This window comes from Camponotus vicinus, unplaced genomic scaffold (genome assembly GCF_025532165.1).
Source record: "Camponotus vicinus isolate PSW18456_S1 unplaced genomic scaffold, iyCamVici1.0 SCAF_11, whole genome shotgun sequence".
NCBI classification, from domain to species: domain Eukaryota; kingdom Metazoa; phylum Arthropoda; class Insecta; order Hymenoptera; family Formicidae; genus Camponotus; species Camponotus vicinus.
In genome coordinates this window covers 11,622,673-11,645,258 of record NW_028141947.1, presented here as the reverse complement: position 1 = coordinate 11,645,258, position 22,586 = coordinate 11,622,673, and the positions used below count along the sequence as shown (strand labels likewise).

General features: G+C 38.4%; 2 protein-coding genes across 3 annotated transcripts in view; both read left to right on the top strand.

Annotated features, from left to right (window-relative positions):
* LOC145962130 (uncharacterized) overlaps window positions 1-3,492 on the top strand; it is a 39,887-nt gene extending 36,395 nt beyond the window's left edge. The window contains exon 7 of the mRNA XM_083083014.1: window positions 20-3,492. Within this exon, the coding sequence (XP_082939140.1) occupies window positions 20-122 (103 nt within the window). The 3' untranslated portion in view covers window positions 123-3,492. The remainder of the gene's footprint in view (window positions 1-19) is intronic.
* Window positions 3,493-4,062: 570 nt separating this feature from the next.
* Window positions 4,063-22,586, top strand: part of Mib1 (E3 ubiquitin-protein ligase mind bomb 1) — a 338,292-nt gene continuing 319,768 nt past the window's right edge. The window contains exons 1-8 of one of the 2 annotated variants that reach the window (XM_083083069.1): window positions 4,063-4,294; window positions 4,745-5,092; window positions 5,183-5,383; window positions 5,460-5,579; window positions 5,668-5,997; window positions 6,078-6,225; window positions 6,348-6,589; window positions 6,679-6,876. In XM_083083069.1, coding sequence (XP_082939195.1) covers window positions 4,193-4,294; window positions 4,745-5,092; window positions 5,183-5,383; window positions 5,460-5,579; window positions 5,668-5,997; window positions 6,078-6,225; window positions 6,348-6,589; window positions 6,679-6,876 — 1,689 coding nt within the window. In that variant the 5' untranslated portion in view covers window positions 4,063-4,192. The remainder of the gene's footprint in view (window positions 4,295-4,744; window positions 5,093-5,182; window positions 5,384-5,459; window positions 5,580-5,667; window positions 5,998-6,077; window positions 6,226-6,347; window positions 6,590-6,678; window positions 6,877-22,586) is intronic. The other variant, XM_083083068.1, reaches the window with a different exon arrangement.

Below are 22,586 nucleotides of genomic sequence, written 5' to 3'. Positions count from 1 at the left end.
AATTCTTGTAAAATTTTAGCTGCGGAGGTGACGGCAACATGAAATGCGAGCCGCGAATGTGCAGTCCAGAACCGATGCTGAGGCAAATGATCGCCACGGCTACAGCCAAGAGAAGGAGATGAGCCGCCAAACTGGATCGTCTTTACAAAGAATCATATACGAGAACGACGAAGTCGACAGCTGGATTCAGTGTTGTATAAAAGTGAATTAAAATTATTCTAAACTACCTAAACGTCGTGCGGAACACAGACAATAATGTGCTTCGACGATCACGAACTGAGTGGCCAAAACGTAAACGTTTATATTAATAATATTATATTATGTTATATATATAAAAAAAGAGAAACAGCGATATGAACGAGAGATGATGGAGGTAATAATATCGGTCGGAGACCCGTAGGGAATTTACTGCGTATCGAGGCGCGTTATCGGTGCTAACACGCGATCACGGAAGGAGGAAACGAAGGAGCGCAGATATAGAAAATATAAGAAAAAAAAATGAATGAATTTCGTTCGTGATAATTCCGCGTTCTGTCTCATGGGATATTTTGTACGCTCTGAAAAGAGGAGAGAAAGAGAGCAAATTACTGAACGTACGAGACTTATGACTGTGCCTTCGTCAAGTGTCGAATATCAATGCTTTCGTTTCGGCAACGAGCGCCGTCCGCAGCCACGGTCATCGTCGTCGGTATTTTAAATAAGCCCGAAGAATCGCGAGCACTCACGTCTTTGTAATGATAGAAAAAGGAGGGAGAAAGAGAAAGGAAATGCGACGAATGCGTTTCGTACGACGCATAAAACGAAAAAAAAAAAAAGAAGAGAAAATTCATTGCGCTAGTCGATCGCGCAGTGATACTGAAACAGTGAAAAGAATCGTACGAAGAATACCCCTCGATTTGCAGAGCTCGTCCTCTCTAGCTAGCTTAGAAGTTTTTAAACATTTTTCTACGCAAACTATACGTTCACGGTATTCCTCTTACGATTTAAAAATTGAGAAGCGAGAGAAACATAAACGTGATGGCGTATCACTGCGACAATCTCAAGCGACGATGATATGTCATTATTTGCTACGCGATCGAGCGCGTTTTGGATCGTTTATTCGGCTGCTACTGTGTGTCCTAATGATCGGGTCACATTATTCAAGTTTGCTGACATTCACGCGCACTTGAACACGATCGAGATTAATAGATCGGTACAATCAGCCGATCGTGCTTCCAGTACTCTTAAGCCGCGAGGATCCTAAGATCCTATAGTCGTTTTCCTCTCGAGGAAGAACTCTCGATCGAGCCATCTCTATCTTTTTTTTTTATTCGCTCCATCAACCGTATACAGTGCCAAGATCGTGTCCTAGTGCGCGCGCGGGTGTGTGTATGTGCGTGTGTGTGCGTGGTGCGTATAATATGTTAAAGGATGAAAGAGAGAGGAAGCCAGAGAGACGAAAGATACACGCATCTCAAAGCTCAAACAGCGGCTCGCGCGGAGGACCGACCCGAGAATTTGCTTCTCCGGCGAGCTGGCGTCATTATATATATATATATATATATATAAATATAAATATATATATATAAATATAAATATATATACATTTATATATAATTCTTTATATACACTGTACCCTCCTGATGATAATACTTAATGATAACAATGTTCTATACGTTTGTACGAAAGTATAGTTATCTAAGACGAGATGAGATAATCGCGCTCGCACAGGTTCTCTAGTCTCAAAGTGTCGCGCTAGGAAAGAGGAGGCGATACACGATCTTCGGAATCTTTCGGACCTTTCGGGATCATTTCCCCCGGGTCTATTATTTATCTTGATAGCAATTATACGCGACTCGTTGAAAAGCGAGAAATATCGTGCAACCGTCACGTTTTGAGACTCTGGAACTTCGCGGGCTCTCTTTAGTATAATAAATAGATCGAATGCTATCGCGTCGCACAAAATACTGCGCATACTGTCTGTATTTATAATAATCGGATGAAGACGAGTCGAAGTTCGGTCTTCCTGATATCGGCGGCCCGTTAGTTCTAGTACTCGTTTATTGATAATTAAGCTCATATCTGCCCGAGAGAATAGCTTCTTGCGGAAAATTATCAAATGAAAGCGTTTTCTCTTTTTATTCATATAAAAGATCTCTCTCGACTTGAATGACCAACGAATAATCGCGGCGTATTCATAGAGCTTCCACGACAACACTCGATCGTGATATATACAAAGTAGCCATATTATTACTGTTACTGTTTTCAGATATGAACAAGACCAATATTCCACGCACAATAATAAATAATTGATACACATGTGTGAGACGTTTTTGTTTTATAAAGTTGTAATAAAGTTATACAAGACTTGCAAACATGATGACAAATGCCTCGGCGTTCGCGTTGAGGAAAAATAGAATTTCAGGTACTCGTAATAAAGATAAGGATAATAACAAGAATGTAATAAACGGAACATTTCGCGTACTTTTTTACACTCGTGCGTTTGATTAAATGGAGGACACCAAGGACCTCTATCAGCTGTAAAATTGATGAAAACACGCGACCTAGCAATGCGAAGGATTTTTTATCATTTCCTTATTATAGTTATATCTGACTGACATCGATACGTGTTAATTTTATCTCGATAATCGAATTATACGTCGTTTAAAACGTCGTTTAGAAGTCGAGTCAGTTCTTTCCAAGCCAATATTCTAGCGATTATAGTCGAAATCTCTAGTATTTATCTTGATATTATCTCGATATCATTCCCCTTAACTCATAGCTAGTAATATTACTATCGAAGGTAAATCAGTGTCGAATATTTAACGGATAAGTACGATATTATGGTACGCATATAACTGTAATAACGTAAGATATATGGTGGATATACATAGGATACATGTAAAAGTAATGTCAAAGATGGGAGGCAGCGAAAGTGTGTCCCCGCGAGACACTTTTCCATCTAGACTTGCGCACAAAACTTTATAGACACGCATATATACGCATATATATACTTACGCACAGAGCGACCAATTTTCATCTTCGTTCATGTCAACTGCCCTTGTATTCATCATTGCCACAAAAAAAAATATTCACGCACTGCACTTCCTCGACACGTATTCGCGCGCGATCGTGACGATATTTTTCGATGATCGATAAATATCACTAAAAAGGGAGGCGCTGGCGTAAAGATTTGAAATTGGTCACGTGTGTGTGTGAAATGCAGCGAATATGGCGCACAGTACGCAAAGATACTCAATCCTTCGACGCTTTATTTCATACATACGTGAGTACGATCGCGCCCCTATTTCGCATCGTGCGATATATAATTTGATTATTCGTTTCGTCGCGTATACATTATTATAATATGTGATAAACGAGATGGAGAATAAACGAGAGCGAGCCGGGGAAGAGTGTCCCGGCGGTGCCGACTGTACGGAAGTAGGCTAGATTCGACAGTACGTGCTAGTATAAAGTGTCCTTTTTATATGAATAAAAGATTTTGTATGTCAATTTATCGTGCTCCTTCGTGTTTTCAGGTATATCCCGTCATCCTTTCTCGTTCCTTTGGCGAAAAAATTTTGGTTTATCATAAAGGTGATCATTTGATTAGATCGTTGCTAATCGATTAAAGATGAAGTTAGGTACATAAGTGATTCGCGATATATAATTCGAAAGAACATTTTCAATTTTAATTTTGCGCAAAGTAACATGCATTTTTAAACTATAATGATTAGAAAAAATTAATTACAAGAAATATTAAAAATATATATCTTTCCTAATTATTAGTATAATATTAATGAGATAAAAAAAATCATGATTATATTACGAAAGATCGCAATTCATTTCCGATGTTCCTAAACGTTTTTTCCAAACACATGCATTCTGGCGGTAAATAAACGTATCGAAAATTTATATATTATTAATGAAAGATGATTCTCTCATGAAATAAAGGAAAGATAAAAATTTGTGATAATGATTTCTGTAATATTGCATACATTATACTTGCGTAATAAAAATATAAATCTGTATTATAAATTTTAATATCGCACGCAGAGCGTGAAAGTTTGTCCCTAGAGCGTATGTTGGCAACGCGTGTTTTGACGCATTATCAAAGTGGTGTTATTTTTCGGTGTTCACGCAAAGTGGGAGTATAGTGTGTTTCTCGATTTTCGAGTTAGATACACCGTGAAACCGTCGTTGTCACCGAGCGATGGAGGCCGGTGCGAGTACTGGTACTCGCACGACGCGATTTATGATGGAAGGAGTCGGTGCCCGGGTGATTCGCGGACCGGAGTGGAAATGGGGAAAACAGGTTAGAAACGAGAGAGGTTAACCGCATTAAACGTAGCTTTTTCGAAGTAACGCGAATCGTTCATTCTACGAGACTACTTGCTACAAATACTTTCGCGTCTCTTATCTCTCGTGACGGGGTTTTGCAAATTTTTTCGGAGAAATTCCGCGTGTAAAAAAATAATCCACTTTGCTGTAAGGTTATTCTCATACTGTTTGTTTCATGTACGACAATCGTTATTTTATTAAATTATTAAAATATATCACTATTAGGTTTTATTGTGTTGTCTATAAAATATATAAATATAAAATGATTCTCGAAAAATACAATGTTAGATGTATGCCAGAGTTTTGGAGCAACATTCTTATTTTAAACCATGTATTTGACTGGCAAGCGATAGCCATATTGTCAGTTAATTCCCTTATATTAATAATAGAAATGTGAAAAATAATTTCTAATTGTGTTTAAAAGGATGGTGGAGAGGGTCATGTGGGTACCGTCAGAAATTTTGAATCGCCAGAAGAGGTTGTAGTTGTATGGGATAATGGCACTGCGGCTAATTATCGATGTTCTGGAGCCTTTGATCTACGCATACTGGATTCTGCTCCAACAGGAGTAAAGCACGATGGGACAATGTGTGATACTTGTCGTCAACAGCCTATTTTTGGAATACGATGGAAATGTGCCGAATGTGGCAACTATGATCTTTGTTCCATATGTTATCATGGGGATAAGCATCATTTGCGGCACAGATTTTTTCGCATTGCTACGCCAGGAAGTGAGAGAGTTTTGCTAGAGCCTCGACGGAAAAGCAAAAAAGTATGAATAATGACTTTTAATTTTAGTTACATTTAAAAATTACTTTTTATACCATATTGCATTTTGTATTAATTAATTTTTTTGATATAGATTGCAATTCGTGGTATATTCCCTAGTGCACGAGTTGTAAGAGGCGTGGATTGGCAATGGGAAGATCAGGATGGTGGAAATGGTCGTCGGGGAAAAGTTAATGAAATACAAGATTGGTCTGCAGCTAGTCCACGTTCAGCAGCTTATGTTATTTGGGATAATGGTGCTAAAAATTTGTACAGAGTCGGTTTTGAAGGAATGGTTGGTATTATTTCATTGGGTACAATATCAATTGCGTGAAATGACTATTTATTAATATACATTTTTTTATATCTAGGCGGATTTAAAAGTAGTCAATGATGCAAAAGGACAAACAGTATACAGAGATCATTTACCATTGCTCGGTGAACAAGGACCAGGTCGAACAGGACCTCATGGTTTGCAAATTGGTGATCAGGTAATTATTCTCTATTCGCGATATGTTTATTTTGCGTAAAATATATTCAAAATATTTGATATAATTGTTTCCTTTTTTGTATCTATAGGTTAATGTTGATTTAGAATTGGAAATTGTACAATCATTGCAACATGGTCATGGCGGCTGGACAGATGGCATGTTTGAATGTCTTGGCACTACAGGAACAGTCGTTGGTATTGATGAAGATCATGATATCGTTGTCTCTTATCCAAGCGGTAATCGGTGGACTTTTAATCCTGCTGTACTCACTAAAGTACAAATACCCGTCCCCGTTACTAGCTCTAGTTCTGACAACCAAACATTTGCTGTTGGAGATTTGGTTCAGATATGCCATGATATAGAAAAGATTAAATTGCTTCAGCGTGGTCATGGAGAATGGGCTGAGGCAATGGCTCCGGTATTTCAAAATAATAAACTAAAATTCAATTACATTTACTTTAGTCTCACACTCTCTTGATTTGCATTTGATTTTTTCAGACCTTGGGAAAAATAGGTAGAGTACAGCAAATATATCATGATGGAGACTTGAAAGTGGAAGTCTGTAGTACATCATGGACATACAATCCCCAAGCTGTTACAAAAGTTGCTAGCAGTGATGGAAGTGTACCAGGAAATAGTAGTGGTGGTAAGTATATCACAAATTAAACTGATTAGTCATTTCATTACAAATTAAACTGATTAGTCATTTCATTAGTCATACATTTCTGGTTTAATATGTGTTATAATATATATTGTCTTATTTTTCAGAACGATTATCTGCATTATTAAAGAAATTATTTGAGACACATGTGTCAGGTGATGTTAATGAAGAATTAGTAAAAACTGCAGCCAACGGCGACGCCGCTAAATGCGAAGAATGCTTAAAACGGCCGGAAGCCGATGTTAATGGCGTATTTGCTGGTCACACCGCGTTGCAAGCAGCGAGTCAAAACGGTCATTTAGAAGTTATTAAAATACTTTTGCGATATAAAGCAGACGTAGAAATAGAAGTAAGTTAGGTTCTATAGTCGATTAAACATTTTTCAGATATTATATACCAGGCTACATTTATTTATGTCTTGTTTTTTTTAATAAATAGGACAAAGATGGTGATAGGGCCGTACACCATGCTGCTTTTGGAGATGAACCAGGAGTTATGGCGCTTCTCGCTGGTGCCGGCGCTGATTTAAATGCTCGGAATAAAAGACGTCAAACGGCTCTTCATATTGCTGTTAATAAAGGACATGCTGGTGTTGTGCGAACCTTACTGGAACTGGGATGTCATCCGAGTCTACAGGTAAGTACATACAATTTATAATCGTATATACTAACACTAACATTTCTCAGGATTCATTTCCAGAATGTTATACATTTATTCAGTGTATTATATATTATCCGAGAGTTGAAAACACGACTTGTGTGTATTGAATAATATATATTAAAGATATTTTATATATATAAAAGAATATTTTAAGGCATTATAAAAAATAGTCTTACTTCGCTTACATAGTGAACTTTATAATACTTAATAATAATTACTGAAAACATAGATTAGCTTAATAGAATTGAAGATAATGATAAAGACAATGATATTTTTATATTTCTTCTACTAGAAAGTACTGTTTTATTACGCTATATGTAGTAGCAAATACACAATAAATAATATATTAATAATTACGACCAAGAAAATCGCACAGAGTTATCAGCTTCAGTGCATATAGATTAAACAGTAGTTTTGTTTATACAGTCACGAAGTAAATCAACGACTTAGAAAACCGCGAGTTTATTGTAGGAGATTGTACCGGAATGAAATCTCGTGAAATATAACCGTAGGTGGAGGTTCGCAAGGTAGTGGCGGGCCGCAAGGGAGGATAAAGGAGAAAGGGTGGGGGTTGTTTATTTTATTCTTGAACTGTCTGAACGTGATATATTTGTGGTATTCCACCCTCCAATGATTTATACCGGTCTGAAACTGCGAACACCTCCTGCTAGTACCCCTTTTCCTCTCTCTTTCAACATCTCGCTTCGCTTCGCTTCTCTCATATCATTTCCAATGCCGCGCGACTCTTTCCCGAGTTTGTAATGTAATAATACGGTGGCCAAGTCCGTTTAATCCATAGTCAATTAACTTTTTTATTTCAAGAAATCTCTTATAATTTTACACATTGCAAAGTAATTCTTTCAAACATTTCTAAAAATATATATTCTAGTCTACAATTTATTTTCATTAAATTAAAAAGAAGAGGAAAAGATAGAGAAAAATATTTCTGTGCGAGGTAGTTTTTTAAATTATATATTATATTTGCGCGCGCGCGCGCGCGCGCACGCGCACGCGCACGCACACACACACACACACACACACACACACACACACACACACACACACACACACAAGAGAATTGTGTAATATAATGCAAGCGCGCAATAGTCTAAGCATCTGTCTTTTCTTTCTTTCTTTTTCTTGCTTAAATCGAATGTGCAACGATACCGCGGCTTTCCTGGAATAGAGGAAATAAATTTGAATCTGAGGCGCGAAGGAGACGTAATAAGGGCGAAAAGAACGGAAGAAGAGAGCGAGAGAGGGCAGAAGGGTGAAGGGAAGAGAAGAAGAGTGAGTGTTGTTGAAGAAGGAGGAAGATTCCAATCAGGATATATCGGCATATATATTACCCTCCTTGCCTCGATATTTGAGAGCGGTACCCCTACAGAGCTGGCGGGTATAACCGCACGCAGCTGTATTTTATTATTGATGGCCCCGGGAATGCCTGGTGAATTTTCTTCGCGTTCAAACGGTCAACCGTGCGGAGGTTTACTGATATCACAAACGCTTAAAGCCTTGGCACGCTACAAACACATTTTCTTATATTTATTTCACAACCGATTTCTGATTTATTTACTTTTTGTTTCTCGCGCATGCGCGCACGTGTATTTATTTCCGGCTTTTCAAATATTTCCCGTGAGATAAAATATAATATATTTCCCTCTCGCGTAATTGTACATCGACCATTTCTCTCATTGCTTTTTAAAGACGACCAACGCAATATCTGCGTACAAGCACCGGATACGCGAATGTGAATTAGTGTTAATTCACCTTTGTTACACGGGTATCTCCTCATTTGCAGGAGACTTAATTAATTCAGTTATCTACCTCGAGGAAGCCTCGAATTCCACCTGCGTTACGAGTGTCGCGGGATTGTGTTTGAGAATACGTGTTGCGCATAATCAAGACGTGTTGTATGTATTTGGTACAGCAATGGGATATAACACTGAATCCCCTATTTCCCTTCGAAACAATTCGAACCTAAAGACACAACTAGAAACATTTTCTGCAATAAACAACATTTACGTGCTTGGCATATATTGATGACTTTCTGCTATTTTTATTTTTTTTTCTTGAAAAAGAATTCTTTTACAAAATGTAAGAAGAATGTAAAAAGATCTTCTATAGTTTTCAAGATTTTTTTTCTTTTTATTGGGGGAAATTCATTTTATTTTATAAACACACACATATATGATTTCTCAGTCGGAACAGTCTCTTGATAAATGTATAAAAAATAACAAAAATTTGTGCATATTAGTGGATTGAGTCCATATAAGTAATCATAGTAAATTATCGCGAAGGCTTTTCCTCTTCTTTTAATGCTCGCCAATGGCTTAAAGAAGTAATTAAGAAAGTTAGGCACCCCCTTCTCATTTTCATAATCACCGGACAAAATGGTATAAATTAACAGTAAACGTAAATCAACGATGTTTTTACGCGGTGCAAGGTTGTATTGCGACCATCGTGAAATATCGTTCATATATTTCATCAGGTCCGAGGCATAAGGTTTGTGAAAATATGCTTGCATTAGCGCTCGCAGAATTATGGTCCATGTCTGTTTCTTCTCAGCTACGCTCTCATTCCGCACTTACAACCGGCATTTGCATAATTGCATTTTTTTTAAAGCGACGAAAAGCTTCTTAATGACAAATTACTTAAAAGCGTTTATCTTATCGTTGAAACTTTAAATTTTTAAATAACTTAATTATTTCGCTAATTGTTTTTGGATTATCGTAATAAAAAATACTAAGCTAAATATGTATAATTGTACGATTATTTTTATGCGAAATTATTGTAATTTCGTCCGATTGTGACAGCAGGCTATTTCATGGTAATTTTATTTTATCCCGTCGCAAAAGTTTTCGAAAAGAAACTTTTTTTTCCTCGCGTTGCGCCGCCAAGTATACTTTTCGCGAAGGAATAAAATTTCAACGATCACGTACGTATGTACCAGACAAGAAAGGCAGACTCCCGTGTTCGGCACGTGCGCGAAATTCCGACAAGTCGATCCGACAATACCGATGGGGGCGGCGGGTGGGGGTGGAAGGGTGAAGGGAATTTTTGCGATCGCGCTATCATCCTGTCTGCTTCGTTGAAGGATCGGACTAATCGAAATACCGGACGTCTTTGGAGCTGCTACGTGTGTAAGAGTGTGTTCCCTTTGCGTGTGTAGCAACCCTTCGTTGCTATCCGTTAAAATCGAGCTAGTCATCCTTATAGCTTCCGCTGTTCATTTCGGGATATCCGAGGAAAAATATCGAGACGAACGTCCGACCATAAAGCTTTTATCTTCGACATCGATTGTTCGTACGTCTTCTCTCCCTTCTTACAACCGTACGATTGAAAGGAAGATAATTTGAAAGAAGATTGCGAAAAGATTTCAGCGAGCGAGTTAATTTATTGATGAGTTTTATTTTTAACGATACCCGGTACGCGTAGATTTTCGATAATATTTGTACCACGACAGAAAACCGATTGTATTAGCCGTGACGCTGTAGAGGTTGTCGGTGGCATGTATCGCGCGAATTTCAGCCAATGAGGATTAATCGCTTTGGAGAAACTATGTCCTCTCATGTACTCTGTGCAACTCTATCCCTTCGACATGGCATTCCAGCCGAGACCACTCTGTTTTACGAGCATGGCTGGAATATCGTGTACACGCCATAATCGAGGTCGATTGCGTTCATTACAATTTAGCCAATATCGTCGAATAAATGTTCGAAATAAATCGTAGACATAATCCAGGCCATGCAAGTTTGCAGACGCGCAGCGTCAATTCGATCGAATACTATCAATGATAAAACGTTACTGCTTTGATCGGTTATGGGAATTATTCGTATCTCATTGAACCGTAGATAATTGTACGATTTAACAGGACGAATCTTCATGGGCGTTTCCTTCGAGAATTGTGTTCGCGATAGGGAAGGATCCTCTTGAGGAATAACGAGACACAAGGAACAGAGATGCGAGTGATGCAATTCAGGTAGCCCTTTACTCCATCGTGCGAATAATGCATTCAATCGAACCGGTAGTCTTTGCACCGGCGCGGACCGGCTTCCATAAGGAAAAGTGATTCGTTTCGAAGCGGGGGATGTGCTCCGCGGGGGCTTTTAAATCGGAGGTTGGAGAAAAGAGAGCCTAGCTCCATATGGCCCCTATTACAAATCCAATACCTATCTAGTCTAATATATATATATATATATATATATATATATATATATATATATATATATATGTGTGTGTGTGTATGTGTGTATCTATCTCCCTCTTTTATTTTCTATCTTTTTTTTTCTCTCTTTTCGATCCATCTCGATGTTACCGTCTACACCCGCATCTTGGCTCTGCTATAAGACATATTCGCTGACAGCGACAATATTCCCCCTCGGTGCTGCAGACTCGACAGAAATAACGCTCTTGCGGCCACACATTTGCGCAGAAAACGCCTATTCTCTACGAGCTATCCCGACATTTGATCGTTCGCGAACATAATCCAGTATTTGGAATTTCTATGCATGCTTCACCGTAGCATTATATTACGTGCTCTGTATAACGCGCGGGAGTTAGTTTATTCTACTTTATTTTACAATTTTTTCTTACTTGGATTTTAATGGCGGCATAAAAAGCTATTACCTTTATACAGAGTTTGCATTTTATCTTCTTTTTTACATTCTTCTGTTTCACTGATTTTTCCATTATTATTATGGAACATTTCGTTCTATTCTCATTTCGCTTCAATATTCTTCAACGTTGTCTTATTCATCTCTCGATTAATTTTTTATTATTTTATTATTGTCTCGTATTATTATTATATTCCCCCCTGTATTGTTAGCGTTTAATTAAGAATATAATTTTAATATAATTTTCAGAAGCATATACCATGTTTCTCAATCTGATATCTTGGAGAATAAATATTTCATCTATATCTTGTCTGTCTCTACATAAAACGGAAAGCCGTTGGGAACGATGCGAATCGTAGAATCTAGAAGCCCCTTTTTCAGAGAATGCAATGTACTTCGAGTCCTGTGCAGCTGTCTTGCGCTATTCCCAACATGCATTGCTATTCGCTTCCTTCCCGAATAGTAAACTAGCTCGTTGGTAGTCGAAAAATGCCTCGGTCCCAGGCCAATCCCTCAAAAGAACATTGACAGAGCATTTTAAATAAATACCTGAATAGATTCTCCGTGTAAATTCTTCGGATTTAACACGCTTTTACAGCGTGTTCAAGAATCACGTCTCGTATGCGCGTTTTTGCATTCTACATGCATTTTCGTGAGCAGAATATCGTTGTAATTGTAAATCTCTCGATACATTTGTAGAGCAACGTCATAAAATCAATACTTATCTATTTTTCATACGACTTTAAAAAACATGGCGTATTTATGTATCTTTCAAATTACTTTAATTTTCGCGAAAAGCTCGTGTTAAAAAAGTTCGCGATTTTGGGGCCGTGTAAAAAACGAATAGAATTCACATATATCTTATCGATGGTTAGTTGGCGTCGATGTTTTTCGATGAAGTTGAGCTTGTATGTATTCGGTCGACGTAAGGGACCATGACGAGAGCTTATATGTATGGCCGGCGCGATGTCGGGCTTGGAACGTCGATAGAAGAGGATCATAAACCGGGAAGCGTATTACGTTGTTAGTAGCGAAGCGGGCAGAGTACACGTTGATTATTTTTACAGTTACGATCTATGTTTCGTGATCCGAGACCGCGCGGGGTAATAGGATAAATGTATAAAATGGCTCGGATGCACGGCTCGAAAGCGTTTAGTATTTCACGTGTATGCACATCCTCTTTTCTCTAACTATTAAATTACATAATTTATTATTTATCACTTCTTTTTTGTGATTCTTATACTAAAAGAAAACATTGAAAATAATGAACGAAATAATGAACTTGGCACTGAACTTGATCGTGCTATTTGAAAAATTAAATTATAGAGTGGACATGTTTTTCCGTCGTTGCGATGGACGGGATGGATAGGGACATCATTTTTCTATCTTTTGGCGAAAAATATGTCGAAAAATGTTCGCTAAAGGCCGCAATAACAATGCAACTCGTGTTGTTCGGAGCGACATTAAACTTGCCACGGCGATTAAGGGGGTAGCTCTCTCCGGCGACAGAGGCAACACAGGAACAAGAAACAGCAACAAACTCTTAGCCGAGCCGGTGCCTGCTGTACTCAAGTACTTAGGCGGAGAGTCCCTCCGTGGAATGGCGACCGTGCAAGTGACGGGCTGCAGCACTCAACCTCCAAAACTTAAGCGTGTTTATGCTAGCTCCGGTCTCGCCACTTGCGGGTCTCTGAGGGGTGATTCGGCAGCTGCCTCCCAAGGATTAGCACAGAGTCCTTCGAGACATCGCTCCGATAATACGCGAGTGGTTTTTTCGTAAGCAAGCCTTGTAATAACCCCTTTTGAATTATATTTCGCTTTCGTAATAAAAACGAACCCAGATCTTTATTTTCTCACCACATACATCAACGACTTGTAATCTTGTCCGAAAGATTGACTTGCGATTCGTTAGGATTAAATACTTGACAAGTCATCGCTTCGTTCACGAGCAAGCGAACAAGAAGCTGATTTCGAGTCGGTGAATAATCCTCGATTCTCTGGTTATGGACCGCGACAGTAGTCAAAGTTTCGGATGAAACTTCTGATACAATGACAGTCGGTATTAACATTTGATATTCCATAGTCGTAAACCTGCGGCTATACCATGGCTTTCCCTTCGTTACTTCTCCCTTGCTATTTCTCTCCTCTCTTTCTCCCTCTCGTTCCCCATCCTTCGGTTTGCTTAGGTATTCGTAAGCGCATCTATGTGTTGACGTACGTTTGTACGGCTTTCGCGCTTTTGCGTATTAACACGGCTTGACGCGAACTCAACGAAGTCTAGAAAGTTGGCTCGTAAATTCCACCTGATATTCGTACACGAGATGCGGTATAGCTCGCGTTATCGATGATACTAAATGAAGGCTTGTAACTTTGATAATAAAATTTCGCTCCGACTTCGAGTTAACGCCCGATTTGGAATCGCGCGATTGCATGGCAAAGACAAATATACGCGAGTATCGTTGCGTGGATGCGTGCTGTTTATAGATTGTCATACATCATGCCGACTACGCGAATAACAAAATATTTGTAGAAAATTGTCCTGAGATTTAAATGCATATTTTCTGTAAAAACGAAGTATTATGTTGACGGGAGCGAGTTCTACGTACATATACTTGATATTTGTGATAGTCTCAAACTTGTGTTGCGCGAGAACCTTCGCGTGTTGTTCTAAAATGTATCGAGCAGATTGCCTGAAATAACAATGGTATCAGGAGATAAAGTATTACCTCCCCGGTGTTCTATCTTTCTCCTCTTCCGTCCCTCGTGTTAATCCTTTCGTGCTATCGCTTGGAAATTATTTCGAATCTTTTCGAACTTGCACGTGATGGAATTAATATTCTTTCGCTAAAAGATTCTTCCATCTTGATACTACATCCGTGATACATTATTGTAATTATGCAGTTTGATTCCCGTTGTTGATATTTTGATTTGATCATTTATTTATCCTCACTTAAAAATGAGAGAAAAACGAGTAATGTTATTCTCCCTCATTCACTGTCAAATATCGTGAAAATTTATTCATATTTTCTATCGCAAAACATGGGTTGCACAAAATATACCGATTTATTTAGTCGGAGCAATTACATGTTTACGATCGTTTCATCTAATACTTTCATTTCTACTCAACCTATCTTTGCTTGATATCCCAGCACGATGTAATATTGCTACGTGACAGGATTTATTCGCGTGTCAGACGTTAAATGTTCCATTGCGCGTATCTTTAACGAGGTTGGGGCAATTTGAGTGTTTTGCAGTGCTTTATATTCGCCTTTCGAATTTCCTGGCAGAATTCGTGCAAGTAATCAAGTTTTATAGACACGAACACACGATTTCGCTATTCGTTTTAGAACGAGGCAATTTTGCGTCGAAGATAAAGAACGCATTAATATTCTCATACTAGATTCAAATCGAGTTTCGTTAAGCTGCAAATTTTTCACATACAAGGAATTTGTTTATTTAATTAACTGATAAATATTATGAATTGTTATTATTACATTTATTTCTGTTTACGATGAAATTTAAGATATTCCTCGGCAGCATCTCTATATTCAAAAGTCATCTTAATATCTTGATTTATGTATATATGCGTACCCATATGACACATAAAGTGTAAAACACGGGAAAAGTTTTTAAGGACTTTTCCGTTCAACGCCGAAGAACTTTATTTGTCTTTTATGTGCCTTCGGAGTCTCGTTGTTCGGGCACTTGCGCTACACGGTCAGAGTAACAAATGTCTCGATATAAGTATACATTGCTGGAAAGATGGATAATAGCACATAAGATTGATAGATATTGCCAATACTTTGTTTAATAATTCGTTTTTACAATCAATTCTATAAATACGCGGCGTATATTTAAATACTTGATTTATATATAAGGTTACATTTAATTTTTTTTATGTTTTCAAAATGCATTCTTTTTTAAATTGTTTTCTTTGCAAATGTTTAAAACAATACGTGTACAACCGAGATCTCGAGATTACAGTTTGTATTTTTTATGCGATCTTTTTTTCCTCGCTGCATTCCTTTCGTTGGGATTTTTATAGCTCTTGTGAAAATATATTTCACGTACTAAATCCTCGAGATAATAAATGTGCTCTTTTTCAAAGTATTGTTACATTATAGCGGAATATAAAAATTCACGCTCCCACGAAATTTTTAAACTCGCAACTTTTGAATAGCGTTATGTCGCATTGAAGCTGGCAAGCGGAGAAGATGCATTATCCCTGAGGGGGTGACATAAAATTGTCATGTATGTCGAGACATCACTTCACGATCGTTTCGTCACTTCGTAACCCGGCAACAACTGCTAAACACTTAAGAAGTTTACGTAGACATACAAAATGGCATCTTGTTTGTTAAATTTGCGACTCGTGCCTTGTAGTACGTGCTCTAATTTAATGTTTCGCTACGAAATGACATCGCCTTAATCATATCTTATCAGACAGTTTCTTGACGAATTTATGTAACTATATTTTAATGATATAACCGTTATGAAAGATGTTGGAAATAATTTCATGTCATAGAGTACATGGTCGATACTTTCTAAGCGTCCCCAACATTTTTTTCGAGATCTGCACGTTATTTTTCTACATATATTTTTGCATTACCTTCGCCATTCTTCGCCAACTTTCCATTAACAGTAAAGAGAACAGAAAATTCGGTGGAATATAGCAAAGCGAAATAGCACCGTGCGGTTTTATGGGGGAACGAACATTCCGAAATACGCGTTAGATTATGACGACGGCGGGAGTCATCGCGGGTAAAAGCGAAATTTATATCTCCATCTCTCTTATTTGCTACGACGAAACCCGGGGATTAAACTAACTCCGCCGGCTTCTTCCTACATCGACTTCGCGCCGCTCGCTCCCATCTCCGATCCGGCGTCATCTATCCTTAATAGGCCATATTATCTCCCAGCCGGAAAGCTCGGGTAATTTTAAAAGTTCCCTCGTATCGGCCTCATGGTGACGCCCCTGGCGTTTTCCCGGGGAATGGCAGATAAAAGGTGTGGTGGGAATGAATGAGGAAACGTCTTGTGTACATGTTTCTGTGTACGGAAAAGAAGATATCTGAAAGAAAGATGCTCGTATAAATTTTTTTATATACTTTAAAAAAAATTAACTTTGTATTAAAATAACTTTTTTTTTGCTGCACACATAATCATCAGAAGAAAAAGAATTCAACGTACATGTTGGATGACGCAGATTACTGCTGTTGGCGTTTAAATATATTCCGTGTCAAAAATCTGCATAAGACATAAGCATCGAGAAGTTTATAGCTTCTCAACTTGTTGAATTCCCATTCGGAGAATATGCGAGCTATATTTGAGATAAACTTTCGTCGAAACACTCTTCGTCGAGTAATTGCATCTACTTTAAAATGCCGTGCAGCTCACCGTGATACGCTAATGTCCTTTGGTCGGCAAGAAAGATTACATGTCCCATTTGTCTACATGATGTATCCCATGCTGGCGATAGTCCTTCCTCGTCGGAGTCGCCGGAGGTTACCTCGCAAAAAGCGATACTAGACATTCGTAGGCGGGGTGCAAAGAGAGAAACGGCGTGTACGTCTGGCGAGAAGGAGGGAGGGTAGATCAGAGATCTGAAGAAGAAGAGGAAGAAGAAGCAGCCGAGATGCGGAAGTTACCAGATAGCGCATCTTCCCTCTTGTAGTGAGCTACAAATGCGTATAAACCAGAGTGTACGCACGAGACCGCTGCTATTTCGCCGGCAATGTTTTTGCATTATAATGCGCCCTTGTTTATTTTACCGTGTTTATATATGTATATATGTCGCATGCTGTAGTCGAAGCGGAGTGGCTGACATTATTTTGCGCGAAAAACAACTAGTATTATTCTCTCCTCTACTCTTCTCTTTTTTCTACCCTTTTCATTCTCAACATCAATCTCTTTAATACTCTCTCTCTGTCTTATGCAGCTCTTCGTCATTTTCTTTTGTTAAATATTATCTTTTTCGCTGATGGAAGCACTCTCTTCTTTCAATTATAATAAATTCTTTTAAAATTTACAGAGACATTGTATAGTACTATAAAAGATCTCTTGAACGTTGAAATTGTTATAATGATAATAGATAATAATTTTAGAAGAATCCGAGTAAATGTCGTCAAAGCGAAAAAGCTACTTTCTTTTCTACGTATATAAGATGACGTTCTTTTCAGTGAAAATTTAAAATTTCCGTTGATCCATCGGGAAATTCTTTTCCTTCTCGTGAGATACGTTGCTTTCTTCATCGCGTCTATCGTGTCAACGAAATGAGAAGGGAGAAACATTTTGAAATGCATTGAACGTCACGTACGAGGACAAATGTTACATTGTTAAGCCTGAGTTAACGTCTAGGGACGCGAAATGGCGAATCAACAATTCTCTGTCATATTTTATCGGGACAAGATTTCGATTCATAAATTTTTCACATGATATGATATACGTCGGATGGGTCGCATTAAAAACACATAGATTGAAAAAACCGTATAAAAGAATACATGTTTCGTGTCGTGATTTACAAAAATTTTGTTTTTGCATTTGCAAACGCGAGAATGATAGCACGATGATTTTTACTTCTCCGAACGCATCCTCGCCATAATTCAACAAGGGGTATAAGCGTGTATCTAGTGCGCCATTAGTTCCCGCGTGTCTAAACACTTTGGAACACAGTGGCAGATGGCAGGCGGTAAGCGCAATGGAGCGTTTAACTAGGGCTTATCGGGAAGTAGGCAAGATCCATTAATATTTCATTCACTAATGCGAGATGCTGGTCGAATACGATGTGCGTCTCATGTCATAACGCTAATCATGATTTAGGTTGTCAAATACGACAATGTTGTCATTTCTTTAGGCAATGGGGAAAAGCACTTGGAATTTTTTCCTCCTTTAGTTAAGAAACTTTAACAAGTTACTATAATATATATCGGAATATTCTTTACATAAAATTCTGTTTCTTAAATTTAATATTTTGTCAAATATATTCTTTTTCTCATTATTGCATCTTTCTCTTTAAATTCAAATCTAATGAATCAGTGAAAAAAAATTCACTACGTTCATCTGTCTCGTAATCGCAAATTTATAAAATGGTTACTATCGATCGGCGATGTCTTTGGTTCTGCTCCTTTTTTCGTATTAACGTCGTAATGTTCGTTCCAATCTTCTTTATCCGTTCGACAGAGTCGGCTTTTTCACTCTGGCGGCACTTATTTAGCCGAGACTTAACGTGGATTAATGCGTCCCTTACGGGGACGAAGCGCGCTGTACCAGTAGAATCCCCGCGTGGCCTTTTAGGTGACTTCCGTGGACGGCCGTGCACGCGACGACGTAAATTTTCGGAAGTTTCTCTCAGTTAAGATTTACCGGATCCATCGAGTCTCCCCGGATTCGTCTCCGTAGGTGCTGCTCCGAATCGGCTCCACGAACTTCTTCCGTATCATTCACCGAAGAAACATCGTTCAAATGGCGATTCAAGTGTCGTCGCGCTCTGACATGCATCATACACCGACCGTTGCGCGCGGACGTTTCTGCAAACTCTCGTGACTCCCGTTAGAATTCTTTATACGTGACTGCGCGCGAGGAATGACATAAATTGTCGGCAAGTTTCAACGCGTTACATTCAGCAGTATCAACGGTGTTTTCGCGGAAACTTTCTTCTGGATTTTCTCCGCTCATTCGCTCCGGTCCGTCCGGGCGAAACTGATGCGAGTTTCATTCGCAGGTCCACCGACTGTTGTTCGAGACTCTTCAAGCGCTCTTACCCTCGAATATCTTCTTTCGGGATACGTTTCACACTGAAACGTTGAGTGCAAAGCGAGAAAAGTAGAGAAGTGGCCGTTGCTTGCCGGAAAATAGAACGTTTCGCACTGAGTAAGCTACGTAATAGTATGTCTAGCGTCTTCTACGACTTTGCTCGCTATCTTGGTTTCTGTCCTACTGCTTTACAGATTTTTTCAAGTATCGCTACATATAACTATAGCGTACTACATATTTATATTTTTTATTCAATTTACGATTGCGCAAAATTCTTGGCGGAATAAATTGGTACGGAAGACTAGACATCGTTATCGAAACAGCCGTATCATAAGTAAAATAGCTGAATAGCTTCCTGAAATCGGTTCTCGAAATGTTCTGCGACTTTGGATTTAATCGGCATTAGATTTGCACAATTTCACTAGTAATCTTAACTCGTTAGAGCCGAGAGACCACTTAATGTCTTTACATGTACATATATATGTACAGAGATAGAACGTGCTCTTGCACCTGTACATTGTCGTGCATTATCATGGACCAATCTCCATTCTCTATATTTCCGCTGAACTGCCTGCGGAGCTCTATCGTAGTCTACGATTAGAATTTAGGTTACTGCCAACGTGGAGAACTTCGCCAGATCGACGAAAGGGATCGACCATGTTTGCTTCTTCCTCGTTTCTCTGTCTCCGCGTCCGCTTGTCGTAAGGACGTTTGAATAAGATTGTCGTCAAATGAATAGAGTACTCGGATCAGGAATGAAGTGAATAGGAAAATCGAGTAAATTTCCACGATTTCTCTCTTCCTCGATTTACTCATCCCAGTCGTGCGATTGCTGCTTCAAAAAATCAACTTTAGCAAAAGACTTTAGCAAAGGACTTGAACGAATATTGAAGCTTAAGAATACGTCTGATATGTTTTGAAATTAGTATACATTATATTTATCACAGATGGAAGGAAAGAGAAAGAAATTAAATAGATAATTTTTTAAATTTATATTATTATTATTTGTATTATTTATATTAGCCATATATGTATGTTTGAAAAAAAGTTCTTAATACCAATTTGAAGTTACTATATCAGATGTGTGTGCCATTATTAGTCGCCAAAGTTTTTGTAACAAATCAGAAGAAAATTAAAGAGACGCACACAAGTATTGGCGCCAAATATATCATACGATCGGCGCCGTATATCTTTATACGAATGATGGAGAAGTTGTACGTGTCTCAGAAATTCAACTTGTAAACTGTTTTATTGGGAAGTTGATCAGGATAATTATTATACATTTTAATATTATTGTATCGTACTTAAATATTACTCGAATATATATTTTAATTATATATTATTTCAAAAAAAACTTTTGTTAATTAAGAATTTAATTGAAGTGAAAATATCCAAAATAATACAGATAAATTCTTTAGTTATTTTATGATGAAATATTTATTTAATAATAAAATATTTAAAATATTTTGTTAAATGCTAATAATTTTTTATAATAACGTTCATTAAATTTAATTTTTCTTTCTTTACAAGCAGAAATTGTGTGTACGCACGTGTAACAAACAACTTTGACTATTTCTACTCCCTATTTCTACTCGTTACTTTTTATGCCTAGTGTCTAGAAAGGACAAGAATAGAGATTTAAGGAATTTTCGACGCCTTGCGCCTCTCATCCCTCGATTTCCGAAACAAGATAGTCTTCTTGGATTCTAGGAATCCGCCTTGGAAAAGGCCTTCCACGTGTCCGGCCTTTTTTCAGATTTCCAGATATAACTCTCTCATCGTGGATAGACGAAAAGAACATTTCCTTTTCCTCTTTCCTTACTTTTGTCTTTTTTAGTTTTTTTCCCCGCAGTTCCGCTGCCTTGTCTTCTTCTTTGCCACCCAGGCGAAGAAACAGAGGGATGCGTTTATCTCTGATGAATTTATGTCTCTTTTTGTAAGGATTCGTCGCGTTCTCATTCGCCGAAACCCCTCGTACACATTTACTCCGCGCCGCCCTCCGACTAGTTGAAGTATCCGGGCTTCATTTCTTTATGCCAGACTATCCTTGTTTATTCGTGTTCCGTGAGGCGGATCGCGATTTCGAGATAAAGGCTCGGAAGCCGGATAAAGCTGGTCCGCGGGATATCCTTGTTTTTCTGCGGATTCTTAAAGGAGTGAATTTATTACGGGCGTCAGTCTCGGCTCGCGCGTCTCTTCGCTGGCTCTCGTGATGCACGAGATTGCTTCCGCGAGAATTGGTTCCGGATACTTGTAGGTACCCCTTGAGGTTTTTTTTAGTCAAAATAAAGAATAAAAGGAAAAGCTGTATATGAATTCCCCGACAAACTGACATTGATTAATCAATAAATTAAATCGAAATTTTTTCCGAATAACTTTAAGAGTATTAATTTTCGTTTGCGAATTTCATCCTCGCATTAATATGCGCAAGTAATTGTCACTGTGTCGTGGGTTCTGCGAATGAGTTACCGCGTTATCGTTTTATCATTTTCTCAATTAGATCTCGTTGGTATGGTTGGTATAGCTCGTGGAGAGAGCTTTTATCGGGTCAACTGGCAGTCGAATGGCTGCATAATATCTTGAAAATTTACATAATGCCGATAGCGGCTGCGAGCTGGCCTCTTTCTTTTATATTCCCGCAATGTCTTTCTTTTACCGAACTGCCGTAAATGGAGTCGAAGTTTCACCTGTCGCCAATTTAGGACTTTTGCTATTATTGATAATTTGCAGTCTTTAATTAGCGAGGGCGTCGTTATCTTCGGTTCTAGTCGTCTACATCCTTCCAAAGATAAGGCTTGTGCGATGATTCTAACAAGAATTTCAAATGGAAAATGTCGATATTCGAACTAATTAATGAAAAGATTAATGCACTCCAATTGAAGGCGAAATGCAAAGTTTTCAAGAAATAAATTTCTCTTATATTCCATTTAAATCTTTTTTTCTTTCAATTTATAAGTATTTCCGTTAATTACTTGAAAATTGTTTAGAAGGAAATATCCTCGAGATTTTTACAGAAACTTTGTGCTTTCTCCGTCTCGGGGATGCATAAGAGGTAAATAACATTTCCGATCTACCCTCGATTATTAAGTTTCTTCCAATTCCTGCGAAACGAGAGATGCGGATCGACGAGACTCGGTGTATCGCGTCTTAAAAAAGTGCATCCGCGACGGATATACAATTTCTATGAGAACGGTTAGCCTTCTCAAATACGATCCAGGAATACGCTGCATCGTCAGCATTGCTTCATTTTCCAGTGGATCACCGGTTGGAACGACGACGAGGACCAACGGGGTTCGCTATTCCACTCGGTCAGTCACG